This window comes from Sprattus sprattus (genome assembly GCF_963457725.1).
Source record: "Sprattus sprattus genome assembly, chromosome: 9".
NCBI lineage: Eukaryota > Metazoa > Chordata > Actinopteri > Clupeiformes > Clupeidae > Sprattus > Sprattus sprattus.
In genome coordinates this window covers 19,420,050-19,440,264 of record NC_137928.1, presented here as the reverse complement: position 1 = coordinate 19,440,264, position 20,215 = coordinate 19,420,050, and the positions used below count along the sequence as shown (strand labels likewise).

Below are 20,215 nucleotides of genomic sequence, written 5' to 3'. Positions count from 1 at the left end.
TGGTGAACAGCCACCCTGACATAATCCTGTAGGATTCCTTGATAAACTTGGGAATTAATCTCCCCCTCTTTGATGGCAAAATGTCCAGGCCCCGAGGCAGTAAAGCAGCCCCAAATCAAGATGCTCCCTCCACCGTACTTCACCACTGGGCTGATGTTTTCATGTTGGTATGCGGTGCCCTTTTTATACCAAACGTAGTGCTGCGTGTTCTTCCTGACCAATTCAATCTTCAACCAGTTTCATCAGTCCACCAAACATTTTCCCAGTAGCGTTGTGGAGTGTCAAAGTGCTTTTTGGCTAACGCATTACTTTATTTTGTAGAGCAGCAGCCTCTTCTGTGGTATTCTGCCATGATTCTGCATTGTGCCTTCAGAGTCATCTTGGCTGGCCGCCTTTTTCTAGTTCCATTAGGTCTCCATTTATAGACTATTTGCCAAACTGTGGAATGCCGTGTCTCTAAACACTTTGAGATGACTTTCTGCGAGGCAGGGTTCACATCAGCAGATGCTTCTTGTGAATAGAAAACTCAAAATGTTCAACTCAAACTCAAAAAGTCAAAGCAGCTCTAACCCACATCTCCAAACTCGTTTAATCGTTTACACTCCAGGTTTGTTAACTCTTGACTCCAATTAGCTTTTGTTGAAGTCATTAGCCTAGGGGTTCATATATATATTTCAACATCGGCTGTGAATGTTTGAGTGATGTATTCAATATGGACGAGAACAATGCAATAACCTGTGTGTTAGTAGTTCAAACTAATTGTGTATGTGTATTATTGCAACATATGAAGATCAGACTATATTTTAAGATACATTTATAAAGAAATTAAGATAATTCCAAAAAACTCACTTTCTTTTTTTTGCCACTATACCTATACAATGTACCAAGCCCACCCCACCAAATCCGTCCTGAAGACCCCACTCCATCAACCAAACCACAAGAGTTCACGCACCCATCTGAATTTCCCCTTCCAGAAATACGCACATACACGTACACGTACACACACACACACACACACACACACACACACACACACACACACACACACACACACACACACACACACACACACACACACACACACACACACACACACACACACACACACACACAGCCCAATCCCCACTCCCTAGCTGTGGAGCCCGGCACTGGTGCTGCTACTGCTGCTGCCCTCCTCCAGGATGTGGCGGGGCGCGAGGCGAAGGCACTCAATCCGTCCGCTGCACATTGTCATTTGCATTTCATGCCTCCTGGCTTTTTTTTGAAGTGGCAATACTTTGATGCAGTCAGAGGGACACATTATCATTATTTCAATTTCCGTGGCGAGGCATTTGTGAGTATGCATAGAGAGTGAGAGAGAGAGAGAGAGATAAAAAGAAAGAAGGGAAGAGAGATACAGAGAGAGAGAGAGTGTGTGTATGTGTGTGTATTTGTGTCTACTCATGCACTGAATGGAAATGCTATCCACACACACCTGCCAGTACGCCTGTGGCGAATAAGAGTGTACATGTGTGCATGTGCGTGTGTGTGTGTGTGTGTGTGTGTGTGTCTATGAGAGGGAGTGTTTGTGTGCATGCATTGAACAAGGTGAAGGTGACAGAAAAGGTATAGTTAAAAGACAGAACAGGGAGAAAGGCAGCGTGAGTGTGAATGTGTGCCGAGGGGGGCAGACAAAAGAAAAGACAAAAGGCAGGCAGACAAGAGAAGAGAAGAGAAGAGAACAGAAGAGACAGGAGAAAAGAAAGGAGGAAAAAGAAAAAGAGGGGGCAATTGCATTGGCTCCTCCTGCCTCTCTGCTCTCTGGCCCTCAGTCACTTCCCTGTCAGCCATGCACATGCAGCCAGGGCTCAACATTACAGCAAACTGCATCCCTCACCTCTCTATGAACTCCACTGCCAGCCTTCAGCTTTCCAATTCAGTGTTATTAAAAAACACCTTTAAAACGGCAACTGAGATAAACTACCACCATTCCTCAGTGTGTTACCTTTACTAAACATATAGTAAAGGTAAAGGTAACAAAACATATATCAACCTCTCCCCAGTCAAATAGTGAAAAAAAACACAACAAAATACCAATATCATTCACAATGCGCATGTGAACCACACTGTAAAAATATTCATATGCTAATTCAAACATCTGGAGATAGCAAAATTATATCAGATTACTGAACCAACATTTCATATCTACTGACCATAAATGACAGCCTGCATCAACTCTTCTCATACACAGGAATAAAAGCACATCAAAGTGAATGCCTATGATGGCCCACTCTTAACATAGGTGTGTATAATATATATATGTGGTCGTCTCCTTATACAGTATATATATATAATTATACGGAGGCGACCACACTGAAGCACTTGGAGTAGCAGTGAAAGTAGGGCCGAGAGTTGGAGTGGGATGGAGAGCGTAGCGTGGGCGAGCGGGCGTCTGACCTTGTTGAGAGCACCGGCCCCGGTGAGGATGATGTGGGAGTTCTCCACCTGGATGGTCCTCTGGCCCAGCCGCACCACGTACGCGCCGATACCAATGGCCCGACATGTCACCTGCGCAGAAGGTGAGAAGAGAAATAGTGGGAGGAGGGAAAAAATCCCACAAAGAGGATGTGTGGAAATAAGGTACGTACAAAAAAAAAAAGAACTTAATACATAGTGGGACACGGCACCTCTGACAAAAAATAGTTTAATATCATAAAACAGTATAATAAATAAATAATTGATAAGAAAGTGAACTTATATTAGTTATTTTCCACCTCAATTTTGTTTTTTTGTGATTTTAAAACAATCATATATTAATTGTGTAATGTAACAGGTCATGTCAGGTCATTAATCAATTTGTAAGGGATAATGTGTCGTCTGCAAGTTATTCTTGAAAAAATAAATCCTAATAGATGCACAGCACATACATTATCTCGCTTATTATACGGTTACTTGCCACAAGACATTTCTCCAAAACATTTCTATTTTTCCACTGACAAAAAAAAATTCTGCATGTGCAGAAAACTACACCGTTTCAGGTGTTTCGTAGCAACGCATTACTTGCTGACTTTTAGTTACAATTAATTTCCATTAAGATAAGTGAACGGACTGCTTGAGGAATGATATGAAAGATCAGACTCGGAAGCACAAAACCCCTTGCCAATGGCAGCGGCCATTAAATCATTATCAAGAAATATCGGACCTCCGAACGCTGGGATGGCCCATTCAATTCAATGGAACTATCTGCAGCACTCCGAGGAGCTGTATAATAATACAACATTAGAAACAGGAGCATTGTTTGTCTGTGTGTCTGTTTGTTTATGTGTATATGTATGTATACAAAAGTGTACATGTGTGTATGTGTCATGATTCATCGCACGCCCTCACCAGGTTCATGGTGATGATCTCCTCATACGCCAGAGAGGACTCGCCGGCGATCATTCCGGAACCCCGCAGGTTCTCCACGCCCAGCCCCTCCTCCTTGCCGATGATGTCTGTGATCTTGTACCTGCGAAGTGTCACGCAGGGTTGAGCAGCAGTGGAACCACCGTCACTCACACCAGACACACACACACATACTCTGACCAACAGTCACACGCAGGCACCCGCTACCATTGCACCGGGGCTAAGCCTGATGTCTCTCACTAGTGGCTTCACTCCCCTGTGGTCGAGCTGTATGGCTGTGCAGGAACGACTACTGAGTACCATACTGCCTTTGAAAAAATCAATAAGTTCCATAAGAATTATACAGCACCATACAAAATCATTACATTGTTCTTTATCAAGGATCAATGAACTATTGACCTGGGTGTACACTCCTATCTTATCTTATCATATCTAATTGGAGAGCGACTGAGGAGAAACAAACTTGAATGAATGAGAGGTGAATACTAAGCCTTGAGGAGGAGGGACTGTACTAGTGGCCAAGGGAAGCAATTTGATGAACTTCCAAACCAGCAACCTCCCAAACTACACCTTCTTTAGATGAAGCAGTGACATTGGACAAACCATCCCAGTGTCCACTGCGACCAGGTACTGTTGAAAGGGATCATATTACACAACACAAGAGGCTAGAGGCTGGAGGCGACCCCTCACCTTGACTCGCCCTCGTCCTCCACATGCTCACAGTGCACAGAGTTCAGCGCTGACACCTTCTTGTAGTCCTGAGGGGTGAGATACAGGTACTTGAAGCCCTGGTGGGAGAGATGGAGAGACAGAGGTGGGCGAAAGAGTAGAGGTGAGAATCAGGGAATGGAGGGAGAGAGAAAAAAGGAGTGAATGAGAGAAAGAGAGAGAGAGGGGAGAGAGAGAGAGAGAGAGAGTTAGATGACGAACACAAATGAGCAAGGCTTGGCAAATCACTTGCCAAGGCTGGACTTCAGGGGCGCACTGGTGGCAGTGGTCCATGGCTCCCTGCTACTCTGCATTCCCATAAATCCACTTCTTAGAGGAGGGGGGGGGGGGGGGGCTGGAGGTGAGGTGAGGTGAGTGGAAGAGAACAGAAGAGAGAGAAGGGAGAGGAGGAGAGAGGGAGAAGAGGGTATGGGAGGGAGAGGAGGACAGAGGAAGAGGAGGAGAAAGGGAGAAGAGGGGATGGGATGGGAGAGGAGGAGAGAGGGAGAGAAGGGGATGGGAGGGAGAGGAGAAGAGAGAGGGAGAAGAGGGGATGGGAGGGAGAGGAGAAGAGAGAGGGAGAAGAGGGGATGGGATGGGAGGGAAAGGCATTGGGCAGCTTCCAGGGGCCTAAGGGGCCATGGGGCCGCTGGGCTGAACCTGCTGGCCCTGTCTGCTGGCGTAATTTAAAAACTGGCTGAGAGAGAGGGAGCGAGAGAGAGAGAGAGAGAGAGAGAGAGAGACAGGGTGAAAAAAAGAAATAGAGATAGGGAGAGAGAGAGAACGGGGAACCTGCTGGCGATAATTCAGCCTCATTTCACGCTTTCAGAGAGCGAGTTTCTCCTGCACTGCCTCAGAGCCACGGCTCCAATCACAGATCCGGCCAACCCCTCACCCCCCTCGCCCTTTCCCCTCCCCCTAGTCCCTTCCTTCCCTGCAGGGGGCACCATAACCACCACCAGCCCCCCCCCCCCCCCCACCCACTCCTACCTGACACACCCCTTCCCCCAATCCCTCATCCCAACACTCTTACCTTGTAGGGGTCGTTGGGGTCGTGCCAGGCCACTTGGAACATCTGCCGGATTTCCTCGGCCAGGCCGATGCGGGCACCGCTGTTGGCAGAGATGTAGATGCGCGGCACGCGGCGCTGGCGGGCCAGGATCGACGCCTGCTGGAACAGCACATCCTCCTGTGGCCCGAACGAGCCGATCTTGTGCGTGATGTCGTTGCAGATGACCACCACCTCGCGGCCCGTCGGGTACTCGGGGGTGCGTAGGGTCATCAGCCAGGCCACCATCCCAATCTTCACAGGGGGATGAACAACAAGTTTTGGGAGAGTGTGTTGTAAGAAGAATATTGCTTTCAAGGTGACATGATGGTGTGAGAAAAATTGTAAATGCTTCATCAACTGTACTATCAACAATACAGTAGTATGGATGACACATTTAAAAACATGAAAAAGACAAAAATAAATAGAACTCAGATCAAATTAATTGAACCTCTATCTTTCACTTCTGAGACATTCCATAAGGTGAACGGTAAACGGTCAAGGTGAAAAGACATATATCATAGCAACCATTTTATACACTATGTGTTTACATTATGTAACATGCAGCTGGCTGCTTGTATCCTGCAGTGGTTTCTCTTCACTCAGAGGTGCTATATGGTATTTACTCTCAACACTGCGGTCTACTGAGGTGAAGGGATTAACCTGGATGCCTTCCACCCCTTGCATTCCCCGGGTTAATGTTAATGATGACCATAAAAAAAATATGAATTCAATATTTTTTTTAAATCACACCACTCAATTTGAAGGCAATCTGGGGGTCAGATGCATCCACATGGAATGCATTACAACAAAGGCTGCTCTGTGGCTAGCACTGTTGACGGCACCAGCAATCAGAGCAAATGCCTCACCAAACATTACCATGAGGCTCTTAACTAATGGCCAACAAATCACTGACCTGCGCAGTAACCTCTGAAGGGCTGAGACATCCCAGACACCGAGAAACCCAGCGGCGCTAACAGTAGCGGAGAGCAGATTCTAACCAGTGCAAGGCATCGTGATCCCATCTGTCATAAAGGCTTTGTTTGTTTCTTTGTACTTTAGCCATTTAACCCTGTGTGAGGGTTACTGTGAGATCATTGCTGGAATGGTATTTGGGTTTGAAAGGGGCCTGATATCCTAACGCATGCACATACGCACACACACACAAGGTTTACTGATACTTCCCGTGGCTCTGAGTGCAACTCAATGGCACAATGCGGCTGGGGTCTTCTCCACAATCCAAGACTACTGAAGAAAAAGAGAGACCCCCATGGGTCAAACTGTGGTATTGCACCCCAAAAGTTGTCTTTTCTCCACTCTCCCTTTTTACAGGGAGAACATCAGAACATGGAAAGAGGGGAGGCCACATGTGCTGTTGCCACTGGAAAAAAAAACCAGCAGGACATACAAAGACCCTACCATGCTGAATCAGACAAACAAAATGCTCACAATAGACCAGGACCCATCTCTTTCTTTGTTTGCCACAGCAATCATGAAACGACACCTGCACCACAGCGCCCTGAAAGCTTCAATGAGACACCTATATTAACACACACACAGCTATGACTACATGCAAGAGAGAGAGGGGGGGGGGGGGGGAGGGGTTGGGAACCTTCACTTGTTGTTTTCCCTGCCTGCATGCCAACTGCGTGGCGGCTCATAGCCAGCATTGTGCTAATTAAGCCAAACGCTAATAGGCTTTGTTATTGTTGCTGTGTGTGTGTGTGTGTGTGTGTGTGTGTGTGTGTGTGTGTGTGTGTGTGTGTGTGTGTGTGTGTGTGTGTGTGTGTGTGTTGTGTTTTGCTCCAGGCTGCTGCCGCTTCTCAGCCCTCTTTCTCTCACCTCATTGCCTCCTGGCAGGCGGTTGAGCTGCTGCAGCTGGCCCTGTGCATCCAACACCAGCTCAGTAAAGGTCAACAGCTCGGTGGGTGCCGGGCATTTTGGGAGATGAGCCTGGACCTTCATGGAGCTCCACAGGTTCAGCAGTGCCTGATAGAGGGTGGGTGGGTAGGTATGGAAGAGAAACTAAGTACCAGCTTACTGTATCTAAATGTCTAAATGATCAAAACAACTCCTATCATTTTCAGTCTGAGAAAACAAATGTTGAATGCTGACTGGATGAATTAGCAGCCAATATTTATGATAAACCACAAATACATGTTTTTTTGGTTTCAATTTCATAGCTGCAGCTTAAGACTACACTCGGCTTACCTGTCATGTAAGTCACTTCATCATGTAATTAAAAACTCTTAGATAACTCTAATGTACTTGTTAAATAACTCTATAGTCTAAACGTACTCATTAAATAACTGTAAGTATAAATTGATAGTAAGTGGCTGTGGTCCTCACCTGTCTGAACATCTCGGGGAAGTCATAGGCGTAGGTAGTGCCCAGCGTCTGGGCCTGGAAGCGCTTGGACTGCAGCAGGTCTTTGGTGACGTAGGGCGTGTTGATGAGCATGCCATGCAGCGGGCCCTGCTTGTCCCCGTACCCCTGGAACATGACCTGTCGAGAGGGAGGGAGGGAGGGGGTGAGACAGAAGAGTCGACCGATTGACCCGCTCCATCATTCCAGACGAAAACTAGATCAATCTCTGACTTGGGTGTGGTCCTAAATCGGTTTCCGGGGGCCTAGCTGAAGGGACTAGCTGAAGGAGAGAGTGAGAGGGAGACCTATAGTGGCAGAGCCTCAAGAGATCACTGCCAACCTCTCTGTCAAAAAACAAAACAATCCTTCAGTCAACCCCTCCTGTGATGGTACACACCACCCTCAAAAAAAGTTTTTCTTTCTTCTTGGTGTCTCATTATAGTCCATAAATCCTGAAACTGTAATGATTCCATTATTCCAAGGCAAGAATGAACTTGCCTCATAGCTACAGAGGTAAGTGTTAATTGAGATGGCTGAATACAATACATGCGCTGCAACAGGATCCTTAGTTAATGCTGTCTGGCAAGTCTAAATGGAAAGGAAATGAAATCTGGCCCTCGCCTCAACACTTGATGCCACCGCCGCTCTCCTGCTTATGAGGAAAGGACTAAGACTGCCATTACTTTTTCACCCTCCGAAAAAAAAATAGTGGGAAGCGAACGTTGGCCAGATATGACTCCGATAAGTGTAGCACAAAAGGCGGCAGCACATATATACAGTAATTCTGAAGGCAGGAGAGATGATCTAAAGTTAATTTGTCTGAAGCCACTAATGAAATGCTGAATACAGCACTTTACACAGCAATAAAGAGCTCATAAATGTCTGATTGATCATTTGCTCGGAGCAATTAAAAATATCTCAATGGTTCTTTCTCGGCCGTGTAACATGCTGAGGGATTAGTGAAGCGGCACATACTGACCATTTTACAGTTGCGGGGAATTCAGCTGTCTAACAGAGGGACACCGCAATGACAATTTTTTAGAGAGTCACGTAATCACAGGACATCACTGTATAAACCAGCCAATCTAATCGTTTCGGTCTAAACCTTTGGGGTTTTAAATGTCTAGACAGGTGCTCTTTGGTTTGGATGTGAAATGGGAACAGTCAAAGAACAGATAAAATGTAAAATGAAAATGCATCTTGGGAGCATTTCAGCTATGCATTAAGGAGATTTAGTACATTTACAACTGTGTGTGTAAGACTTGTAAGTGAAAGCAGAGATAGATGATTAAAACACTTATACACTATGGCTGCCAACAGGCAAGTCCATGACGCCCCCCTCCCCGCTCCCCCCCCAAAATCTAGCTAAACTCATCATAATCAAGCTAATCACCACTGACATAAGATATCACTGTTGCACTCATTTTCAACATCAGCATATTAAAGGCAATGACAAAATAAGGTTATAAACACATTAATTAAACAAATCAAAGGCATAAAGTTAATCATTAAAAACTCCATAACTTACCTGTGGGTCTTTCTGGCCCTCCTGGTCGGTGCAGGTGGCGGTGACCTCCTTGTAGAGGCTGATGTCCAGGTAGTAGCCGGACTCGTTGGTGAGGAAGAGGCGGATGGGGATGGTGTCACCGGAGGGCGTGGTGCGGATGTTGATCTTCAGCTCGGCCTGCAGGACACGCAGTTTCCACAACCTGCTCCCATAACGCATCACCATCAGACGCACAGCCTCCTTAATCTGACAGAGGAGAGGGCACATGTGACACATGTCAGAGGGGTCTCACAGACACATTGAAATTCCCCTGACTGACTCATTTTTGCAATCATCCAACAATATTGTTTAATCACTTAATTGGCTTATAACCCACTATTTTGTGTTCACTGAAACATTAATGGACGGTTTTAATGTTGACTAGAAGAAGTTTACAAACTGACCTTGGAGGGGTCCATGATGACGGTGGGGACGAAGTTGAGGAAGATGTGGTTGCAGTCGGTGCGGACGGTGGTGTTGCTGAAGGCCACCTCCAGCTCATCCATGGCCTCCAGCAGCAGCCTCTCCCCTTCGTTCTGCAGATACTCGAAAGAGGCCTCCTACAAATACATGAAGACGAATTCACCAGCTGTACTTTGCCACAAATGGTGGCTGGATCTATGCCTTAGCGGTAAATACTACAGGTCTAGTCATTCAGAATGTTACCTTGGTGACCAGGTCTGAGTGGCGGATGATGGCACGCACGAAGAAGCGGTAGTCCGTCACCTCTGCTCCCGCCTTCACACGGGCGGCGCCCAGGTAAAGGTGCATCTTGTGGTTGGAGCAGGGGATGGCGGTCAGGGCAAAGTTCCGCATGCGGTTGAGCTCTAGCTGGAAGGCCAGTGCAGGCTCCAGGTGCCTGTATATCCGATCCTCCTCGAACTGTGAAAAACAAATGCCTTTAGGATTGGCACTGAGGGCATGCAACTCAAGGCCTCTGTTAAAGATGAAGCTAGGCATGACTTGGGACTAGAAATATAGCCATCCCTAAAGTAAAGACAGAGGCTGCCTTCTTTTATCCCCAGCAGTGAGAAAGGAACCTTGCTGGTGTCTAATGATGGGAGATATTGACTGCTTGAGGGATACAGAGTTTATTGAGATGGAAAATGGCCACAAGTTAAAAGGGGGGTTGCAAGGCTAAGCAAATGAAATAAAAGCCAATCCCCAGCCATTAAATGGGCTCCGTTCCTTCCAGTGCTGGGAAATAATTATTAAGTTCATTAGCGTAATGAGACGAGCTATTTTTTTCGAGAGGGGGCAAACTCCAGCCAGGCAAGGGAGGGGGCCGCCACCACCGATCACAAACATCAAGTCTGTGAGATGGGGAGGAGTGAGTGGAGGATGAGGTCATTGTGGAGAGGAATGCACTTCTCCTGGCCCTACACTGAAGGTTAAGAGTGCTGGGCAAAGTCATTTCCTGAGGGCTGCGGACGGTCTTTAAACACCTTTCAATTCTCCATGACGGCTGTAAAAGGCAGCAGAGAAAAGGAACCTATCTACTCTGGTATCCTTTGCTTTGGGAAAGGAAAATGCGGTAATCCTTGTGCTTCTCCTATTCCTCTTTCTGGGGGGTTTGCTATCTTCAATTCTAGTTTGGAAAGAGGTTTGTGTGTGATTTATATTTTTGGTTAACATACAAAGGTGCCCTAGCCATCTCATCCACTGTGGCCTTTCTTAAACAATGGACAGACAGACAAAGAGAACAGACAAAAAGACAGACCTAGAGAGAGAGAAAAAGGTATAACAGATGGACGGACTGAGAAAGAAAGACAGAACAGAAAGACAGAAAGAGAAAATGAGAAACTGACAAAAAGACAGATAGAGGACAAGGACATGTAGAGTCAAGAACGTGTCATTCATACTCACCTCATCTCTGACACGGAAGGTGAAGAACTTGGGGAACTCTCGCTGCATGGAGACGAAACAACAGCAAAAACAACACAAAACACCAAACCCATAAGAACTCAGAGACAAGAAACAACCACACCACACCGCATCGCACCGCACCACACCACACCGCATCGCACCGCACCACACCACACCACACCACACCACACCACACCACACCACACCGCGATGCACCGCACCACACCACATCGCATCGTACTGCACCGCACCGCACCACACCACATCGCATCGTACTGCACCACACCGCACCACCTCACCCCATCACCAAACCACCCCATCACCACACCACTACCACAGCTCCAGTAAGCCACCCAACACCAAGCAGAACACTTCAGCCGCAAGTCCAATAAAAAGTTTTAACAAAAAGAGCAATAGAGAATGCCAAGCGAGAGGGGGGGGGGGGGTTAACCAACCCACCCCCCACAGCCTTCTCTTTGGCTTTCCCTACATTCCCTTCGGTGAGAGCAAACATGAAAGTGAGAGGGAGGCTGAGGCTGCTGCGGCAGGGCAAGTGGTCCCCGCTGGGCGATAATCTGATCAACGTTATGGAAACAATCACAATAATTCCCTTAAATTAGCTCGACGTGGCACCCTGCCAGCCGAGAGATTGGAAAGCGATCGCGGAGAGGTCTATCCCTAATAACGCGGCTAACTACCCAGCAAGGGCAGAAAATTGGGTGCCTGGCAGTGGAGGATTCCTCAGCGGCAGACACACTGGGCTCCAATTAGCAACTGTAAATAAAGACGGGGGAGAGAGGACGAGGAAGGCCTGTGAACGCTAACTGCTACTGGGGGCTGGATTTCGCATCTCTGCTCGGCATAATTCATCCATTCAAATTGCGGAAGAGATAATCTTTTAACATGTGTCACTTTTTATTCATTATCTTGGACACGACTGCAAATGCTCAACTGGAGGGATGGAGGGGGACGGCAGGGGGGTAGAGAGAAAATTGTGACAAATGATTGCGCAGGCTATACCAGTTTTGCTTCGTAGTTAACTATGTGTAGGCTTGTTATGTCTTAAAATCACTTCTAATACAAAGATACGGACTAGTTTCAACTTTCCTGTGATTCTGATTGCTTGAACTGATTTCACAGTAAGTGTGCAAAAACATTTGGATAATAGTGCCACTGGGATCAACCCCCGGGAATCTAAATTTCTAAACTCAACGCATCACTTTATATGGCACATGGCAGTTCACTGTGTTAGCCAAGTACAGCAGTGGATGATTGTGGATATTTATGTAAAATAAGGCAAAAAATGCTCACAACATCTCAGCATTTGAAACAAGAGGCCGCTAAATAAACATGCTAGCACAGTCAAGTCAAGCTTCTGTGTCTCGCGCCTGCGAGTGGATCAGGAGCAGCATAAGTGCAGGCCCACTGTCTTGGCCTTGGGTGATTTGACAGCACTATAGCATTCACACACTGTAATTTTCATTACCGGGGGACAGCTGTAGGTTTACACCATAGTCAGTGCAGGACAGCCAGCAATTTGGCGTTTTACAATTCAGCCAAACGTGCGTACAGCAGACAGCGCCAGTCGGTGCAGAGAACCGTTTCCTAGAGTCTGTCTCTCCAGCACTGGGCAGAGTGTGAGCTTGTGTTTGAGTGTGTGTGTGTGTGTGTGTGTGTGTGTGTGTGTGAGAGAGTGAGTGAGTGAGTGCCAGTGAGAGTGTGTGTGAGTATGTAAGAGAGAGTGTGTGTGTGTGTGTGTGTGTGTGTGTGTGAGTGTGTGTGAGTTAGTGTCAGAGAGAGTGTTTGTGTGTGTCTGTGGGATTGTTGGGGGCAAAGATATACACTGCTTCCTCCTGATACTCCGGCACGTTGCAGCAACATCTTTCTTTTTTTATCTCCATATGGCAAAACAAAAACAAGCTCACAGCAGTGCAAGGCTTTAATGTTATAAGATGTACTTCCAAAGAGGAAAGGGTTGGAGGTTCTAAAGGGGGGGAGGGGGGGAAGGTGCAATTGCAAGGCGAGCACCTTCTTTTTGTCACATGAGGTATGAACACCTCACAATTACCAGAGGAGGGACACACAATGACGAGCATGATTACCTCCGAGGGCCTGCCAAAACAAATCGCCCTCTTTTCTCTCCCCCCGCCGCAATCAAGGCCTGCCCTTGTCTAATCAAATGAGAGCCAAAGGCAGTAATCCCAGCATTAAAGGGGGGTGGGGGTGGGGGGGATGAGACGTTGCCCATTCAGGTCGGAAGACAGGGGAATGACACGGGCACCGGCGTCTCCTCTGCCGTGAGGTGCACTTGGCGCCAGTTGACGAGCTTAACAGCCTGAACATGGCTCGCGGGCGCCACTCCCGTCTCACGAGCCCCGCGGCGCTGAGAGGAGCCGATTAGCCAAACGGCTGGCCGCCATGACGACGGCTGACAGAGGCCGCCCGCACTGGACAGGGCTGAAATGCACTCATCCCTTTACTCTCTCGCTTTCTTTCTCTCTCTCGTTCTTTCTCTGGTAATATAAACCAGTGCTGGAGAAATACACAGACACCCCACCTCCACCAACACACACACACACACACACACAGACAGACACACACACCACCAATTCCCTTCTCTACTCACATGGAACCTCTGATCCACCTCAAAGCTCATCTCGTGCCTGCAGTCCTGCAGCAACAAACCGCAGGAAGACAGAGGACACACACCAACCAGTCAGTCAGTCTCACACACACACACACACACGCACACACACACAAATACTACTGTGTCTGTCTCTCACTTCAATCAATCCAACTCATTAACCACTGTAGTCATCTGGATTTCAGTTCTTGTACTACTGCACAGGGGCAGTAAAGTAGCTGAGAAAATGAGAACATGGGTGTTGATTAGAGTAATGAGGATGATGAAGTAGAACACACTCACCTTCTGCTCCACCAGGAGTGTTAGTCTGCGGATGCAGTGTTCCCCAAGCAGGGCTTTCTGGGACGGGAAAATAAGAATAAAAATAGGATTGTAAATGCTGTCTCTGACAAACAAAATCACAAAAAGGAGGAAATGTTCAGACTGCAAGCTAACCATTTACTGCACTCACACACTGACAAGGCAAGAAAGTGGCAAGGATAAATGAGGGAAACAATCAAGAAGAGTGTATTTTTGTGTGTGTTGCAGCTAGTATTCGCTCATATGTTTTGTGGGTGGATTAATATGTGTGGCCATGCGAGAGTGTATCTGTGTGTCTTTTGAGTACTGATGTTTGCATTAAACATGTCTCCAACTGTGCACATGAGTGTTTACATTCATATACATCTGAGTGTGTGTGTGTGTGTGTGTCTGCGTGCAAGTGATGTCGTGTTGTTCTCTGAAGTGGGTTCAAGCTCATTCTGAGCCGCCGAGAGGCTCACTCCCCAGCCTGCCTGACGACACAAACAAGCCCCAATCAGGGCTACAAGTGTGGGGTAATGAGGCCCGCTTGGCTGCCTGCTCCCGCTGTTACCACAAGAGTCTGAATCAGACAACATGGCCCAGGTTACGAGGGGCCAGATTAGGTCATCAGTTACCTGCCGAGCAGCCATTTCAGCCCACTGCTGCTGCAGCATTCGGGGGAGCCATTGGCGGTAATGTGATCCCAATTTTTTATGGGGCGAAAAAGCACGGAGGGAAACCTCTACTCTCTCCAGGCGCGTTTGTCTTTGTGTGTGGCGGGGGCGATCATTCCGCTGCCATCTCACCCTAGACACCCAGGGAGTCTGAGTCTGCTATTCATTTTTTACCTTTATTATGTTTCACAACCACTTCCACTACTTTATGAGGTGAAATCTTCTCCGCGGCGAGCCACTACTGTTGCTGTTACTGCAGTTGCTGGACGGCCATTTTGAGCCTTCTGGCTGCGGCAAAACTTCTTGTCACACTGGAGAGAACGTGCCTCCCACTCTCACCTCAACAATGCAACTCGCGCTGTTTTTGAGGGCTAAATCTTCTTTGCGCGCCCTATACAGGGCATGCATAGCACTGGAAGAACATGATGTCATAATCGGAATCAAAGTACTCCATCCCCTCCTAGATAGCAGCTGAAGAAAAAAGGAGAGAAACTCCGACGTGGCTTCCTCGGCGTGCCAGGGTGATTATGCCGCACGGCACCCGAGATCACAGCATTTATGAATAATGCGGGTTGAAGGCACCTTTTCTGCGTGCACGAAGAGATTAAAAATTCTGAAACGTGTAAAACCTCTTCGGGGTGGGCTGAGCCCGGGCGATAAAGCCCTGATGTGCCGGGGCGGCGGTGGCGGCGCTCGGGCGGAGGAGGAGAGAGGCGTGCAAAGCGGGCGACAGGAAACACACGGACTCTGGCAAATGTGGTCTCTTCAGGATGTTCTGGGACGGGTTATACCTTCACTTTGACTGCTCGCCTTTCTTGTGGCGCCTGGTAAGCCTTCAATTAAATGACGGCTACCTTTTTTCAAGTCAGTAATCCTCTTAGCATGGAGCCTACCCTTTGCCATGCACAGTTCCAGCGCCTGGCTCCAAAAAAATGAGAAAAAATAAAATTCTGTGCAGAAGTAATCATACTCCGCCTTCAGTCAAGGGTTCACTGCGGGGCCCTGTGAAACCTCAGCTGTGCCCAACCCACCCCCACCCACTACACACACACAAACACACTCACTGGGGTCTCTGTGACTGATGGCATTGGTAAACAGGGTCCACTCACCTTTGACTGGATGAACTCGTTGAACATGGAGGCCAGGGCATTGTCGTCGATGTCCCCGTCCGTCTTAATGGCCACATTAAGGATCTGGATGGGCTCCTCCTGGCCACTCTGTTAAAGACAGGAAGCACACATGAGTCAAGAACACATGAGCACAAAGAGCTGGGCCATTTTCACTTAGATGATATTACTAGCAAAATTAGGTGTTCAGGGGAAGGGGGTGACGCGTTAGATGAGATTGTAGAAGACCAGAGATGGGATTGGGGGGTAGAGGGGTTGTTGGGGGGGGGGGGGAGTGCTTGTGAAGGTTAAAAACCTACGTGTGTGACATGGATGTCATTACATTACTGGTCAAATGTCTTTTTTTGGTTCCTGATCTACAATCACATCAGTATTACCCTCCCCCAACTCACCCTAACAGTCTGTCTGCACCCATTCTAAAAAGAACAAACTAAATACTAAATCTAAGCCCATCTGACTTGGGGAGGTTTTTTTTTCCCCACTCACCTGCCTTTTCCACCAAATTGCCTTCCCACAATTTGAAGTCCTCTGCAATTTAGTCAATTTAGGTTGAGGAAAATTACCATTGTTAAATGTTTCATTTTCTTTTGGGGGTTCTCGTGGAAAGTTGATTCAGTTTCCATCTCAGAAATTCATTACGCCTCCTGAACATGGAAAAGAATTCCCAAATAGCAACCAAACTATATGGAAGGGGTAATTGACTTCTTATACAGCCCCTTATCAGGACGCCTTAGAAGGTGGGGTGGGGAAGGGTGAGGTGGGGAATCGGGTGGGGGGTGGGGGGGGTTAGTGGTAAGGACAATGTGGAGAGTAGATAAACAATGGAGGTGACAGAGCCCACTTCGTTCCTTACCTTTCCTCCATCCTCTTCATATAGACCAAGCTTCACTCCGTCAGTGAAAGTGGGGCTGGACGGCGGAGAGTTGGAAACGCACCTCAGCACCTCCTTAAAGTTTCTGATCAGTGGCAATGAGAGGGGGAAATAAATAACAATTAGAGCTTCAACTACACCAGCAACTCTGCCATCCCTTAAACAACATACAAGACCTAAGCAGTGATCCCAGCAGGGCAAAAAGGCACGTCTGCCTCCCGGTGAACAACATGCGCTGTGGGAGTGTGGTAAGGGGCATGGAGGAGGAGGAGGCTTGCCTGTTGAAGTCCTGGAAGGAGTTGAAGGCCACCATGGCTCCTTTGCGCTGGCAGGGCGGGCTGAAGGACTCCAGGACCAGGTCACTCATGCTGGGCGTGGGCACTGAGCCATACTGGCTGGAGCAGGAGGGGAAACTCGACCTGTGAACACACACACATGCACACATGTACACAAGCACACACAGACACACACAGACACACAGACACACACACACACACATACAAGCTATGGTTGATGGAGATTATTTGAAGGGATAACAACCAACATTCTTCACTCAATGTCCAATGCGGTGCAGTCCCTTTGAAGGCTCTTTGGCCACATTCCAAAAATCACTCACACACACACAAACAACTACAACTCAAAATAAAGAAAGGCCCTGCAACTCAAGCTCCCTCTGCCCACATTCATGCCAGAAGGCCAAGGTAAAACACTTGAGGTGACATACGGCACGCAACAAATTACCCCAGGCACTACGAGGAAACCAGTCGGCACACTAACTACTTGCAGAAGAGCCCTCTTATTATTGACGAGTGGCAGAGGAGTGACGCACTCCATTCCAACAGGCAAGCATACATTGTGTTTTAACCAAATGTCTGACTTCAAAGGCAGTGAAAAAGCTGGTTATCCTGTGACTGAAAATAAATAAATAAATAAATAAATAAATAAATAAAAGTCAAGAGAACGAAATTAACTACCACAGGCAAAACAGTCGATCTATGATGGGTGAGGAGCTATAAAAGACACAGGGGGGGACTATAGAAAAACAATCATTTAAGAAAAGCATGTTTCTTCGTTCGCCACTGAATAATGCAAACAGGAGAGTAATGAAAATAAGGGGTCTGTGATGACCAATCATGGACAAGAGAAAGCCATTATCTGTCAATACCTCTCGGGCACCATTCAAAGTGGCACGCCTGGCTGGAACAACACAGTGATTTCCCGTCCAATTTTCACGAGCCTCTATATCCATTTCAATCAAGACGCCAATATTAACACAGTACAATAATTTCTTCTGCTTTATTACAAATGCCACTTTTTTCCGTTCCATAAATCACACTTGAAAAGCCGAAATAATTCGGCACTAGAAATCAGGCATATTTTTATGTGGGCAAGAGAAATTACAACTCCGACTAATCACTGTGTAAATCTCTTGCTATTCTTTACGCAGCGGCAGATAATGGGACTGATAGAAGTTTCTCTTAACTGTGCTGGTGGGCTCAAACAATTTCTTCTAGTGGCACACCTGCTGATACTGCATTAAAAAGAAATCAACTTATATTAATGAGCTCCCATCAGCATAGCACCGCCATCTAACAGTCAATTTAAGAAAGCCTTTTATTTTGTATTTATTTATTTTTATATTTAAGTGCCAATCCATTAACCATTTGAGAGTGTCTGAGGAGCGCAATAGTAATAGTAGTGATTTGTGAGAGTTTTAGTGTGTCCTGGAACAATTTCTGTCTTACTGTGAACTTGACGCAACGTTATAAAGGCTAAATGCTTCCACAAATCTGGTATAACTGTTTAAAAGTAGTAAAAACTGTCTCTAAATGAGGAATGGCCCCAGTGGAGGCCCTGGGACGAAACATGAATGCTATAACACAAAAGTCTATGAAAGCTGCACTTTTTAGCGCTGTTCTATGTTTTTAATTGGTTTGGTTGTCTTGTTTGCAGTTGTTTAATAGTTAGGTAGTTAGTCTGTGAGTCTTGACGATATGAACATAGTTAACCAATAATGAATTCCTGGTGGGACCTGTGGCCTTTACCTGTTGGGGTGTGTGGTCGGGAGCATGAGCTGGAACTGCACGATGCAGGAGCCTTCACTCAGCTGCTTGTGCTGGATGCAGTTCAGCTCGTAGGCGATATAAGCCCTGCGGACGTACACCTGCGCATGCAACACACGGCTCACCGTCAGGCGGACAGGGGGAATGGAGGGAGCACACATAACACACTACTCTACCAAACTAAAAGCATTAAACAACAGCAATGCATTTAAGGGCAAAGGTAAGTTATAAACTACAGGAAGGTGGGTCGTGAATGACTAGAAATTTATTTTTAGAAATGAGCCTGCGGAACCTTAGGGAAACACTCACCTCTAGCGCTGCCATTCTCACCACTTGATAACTGTGGTAGAAGAAATTGGGGAGCACATCAAATATGGAGGTCTCTGACAGAATCAGTTTCTGGGAGAGAAGAGAAGAGAAGAGACGAGAAGAGAAGAAATGCGTTTATTTAACATTGGGGGGGGGGGGGGGGGGGGGGGGAGGGGTTGTGACACTGGGAACGGCCCAAATGGGCTTGAAATTGCAAGAGAACTGAAATTGGCCATAAAAATGAGGTGCAAAAGAGAGAGGCATCAGCCACTGGGCCCCTTCATTAGGCCAGGTTACCTGCAGGTTCTCAATGCAGAACTGGTGTCCGTACATGTCGATCGCCGACAGGAAGATGGACTCCACCTGGTTGTGCCTGAGCTCGTAGGAGGGCAAGTGCGAGGCAATCAGCACCTAGGCAATGAGAGGAGCGGCGGGGAGTTACATTTGCCAGCCGTTTGTTGCTGTTTGATATGCATCATAAATTCGGCAGCCAATCCGGCGAACAGCTTGATACTTGTGACAACTCTCCTCGACCACTATCTCTACTGCAGCGGTCCCACACCTGTTAAGGTCTGCGCGACACTCAACGCAGAGGACGCGCCCCGAGGACGACTTGCAGCCTTTTCCAACATATTTCAATTTTTTCAACCCAAGGTTTTCACGACAAGTGTTAGAGGCTTTGAAAACAGGAACAGTTGGAGATCTCCAATTAGCCAGCAATTACACAAGGGCAGCCACATACATGCACACACAGACATGCATGCAAACACACACAAACACGCGCTCTCTCTCTCTCTCTCTCTCTCTCACACACACACACTCACAAACAAACACCTACAGAGACACCTTCTTGTTGTTATTAAACACACTGCCATTACTTGCAAGCAGTGTGCTGCTTCAATTAGCAGCAATTAACACAAGCCATAGAGCACCTGCATTTGGTTCCTTCATTAGTGTGTGTGCGCGGCGGACCGTCTGGGGTGAGAGTGAGAGAGCGAGCGGGGTGTGTGTGCTGTGAGAAACGCCTCCGGTCCTGTTTGCCCCAAGCTTGGCCCGGCACAGCGTGGCAGCAAGAACACGGTTGGGGGGAGCCACGGAAGGATGATGTGGGGGGGTGGGGGTGGGGGGTTGCAGAGGGGATGGGGGTGTGTGTTTATGTGTTTTGCCTCTCTTATCTACAAGTTAATAATCACCCTCGCTTTTGTCTATAAATGCCGCAGAAGTCTCCGGGAAAAGGGCAGACGAGGTAGGGGAGGGGTGCGTGTGTGTGGGTGTGTGTGTGTGACAGGGAGAGAGGGGGGAGACCAGATGAAAGAAACAGCTGTA

The 20,215-nt window shown here is 47.4% G+C and overlaps 1 protein-coding gene across 2 annotated transcripts in view; it reads right to left on the bottom strand.

Moving 5' to 3' along the window:
• Positions 1-20,215, bottom strand: part of LOC308369727 (acetyl-CoA carboxylase-like) — a 72,622-nt gene that overhangs the window by 37,214 nt on the left and 15,193 nt on the right. The window contains exons 25-42 of one of the 2 annotated variants that reach the window (XM_080844241.1): positions 19,187-19,300; positions 18,890-18,979; positions 18,563-18,681; positions 16,796-16,936; positions 16,500-16,602; positions 15,629-15,736; positions 13,846-13,902; positions 13,546-13,590; positions 10,920-10,961; positions 9,720-9,935; positions 9,458-9,613; positions 9,036-9,260; positions 7,490-7,645; positions 6,983-7,129; positions 5,126-5,395; positions 4,075-4,172; positions 3,367-3,487; positions 2,437-2,547 (exon numbers count right to left, since the gene is read on the bottom strand). In XM_080844241.1, the coding sequence (XP_080700367.1) occupies positions 2,437-2,547; positions 3,367-3,487; positions 4,075-4,172; positions 5,126-5,395; positions 6,983-7,129; positions 7,490-7,645; positions 9,036-9,260; positions 9,458-9,613; positions 9,720-9,935; positions 10,920-10,961; positions 13,546-13,590; positions 13,846-13,902; positions 15,629-15,736; positions 16,500-16,602; positions 16,796-16,936; positions 18,563-18,681; positions 18,890-18,979; positions 19,187-19,300 (2,319 nt within the window). The remainder of the gene's footprint in view (positions 1-2,436; positions 2,548-3,366; positions 3,488-4,074; positions 4,173-5,125; positions 5,396-6,982; positions 7,130-7,489; positions 7,646-9,035; positions 9,261-9,457; positions 9,614-9,719; positions 9,936-10,919; positions 10,962-13,545; positions 13,591-13,845; positions 13,903-15,628; positions 15,737-16,499; positions 16,603-16,795; positions 16,937-18,562; positions 18,682-18,889; positions 18,980-19,186; positions 19,301-20,215) is intronic. The other variant, XM_080844242.1, reaches the window with a different exon arrangement.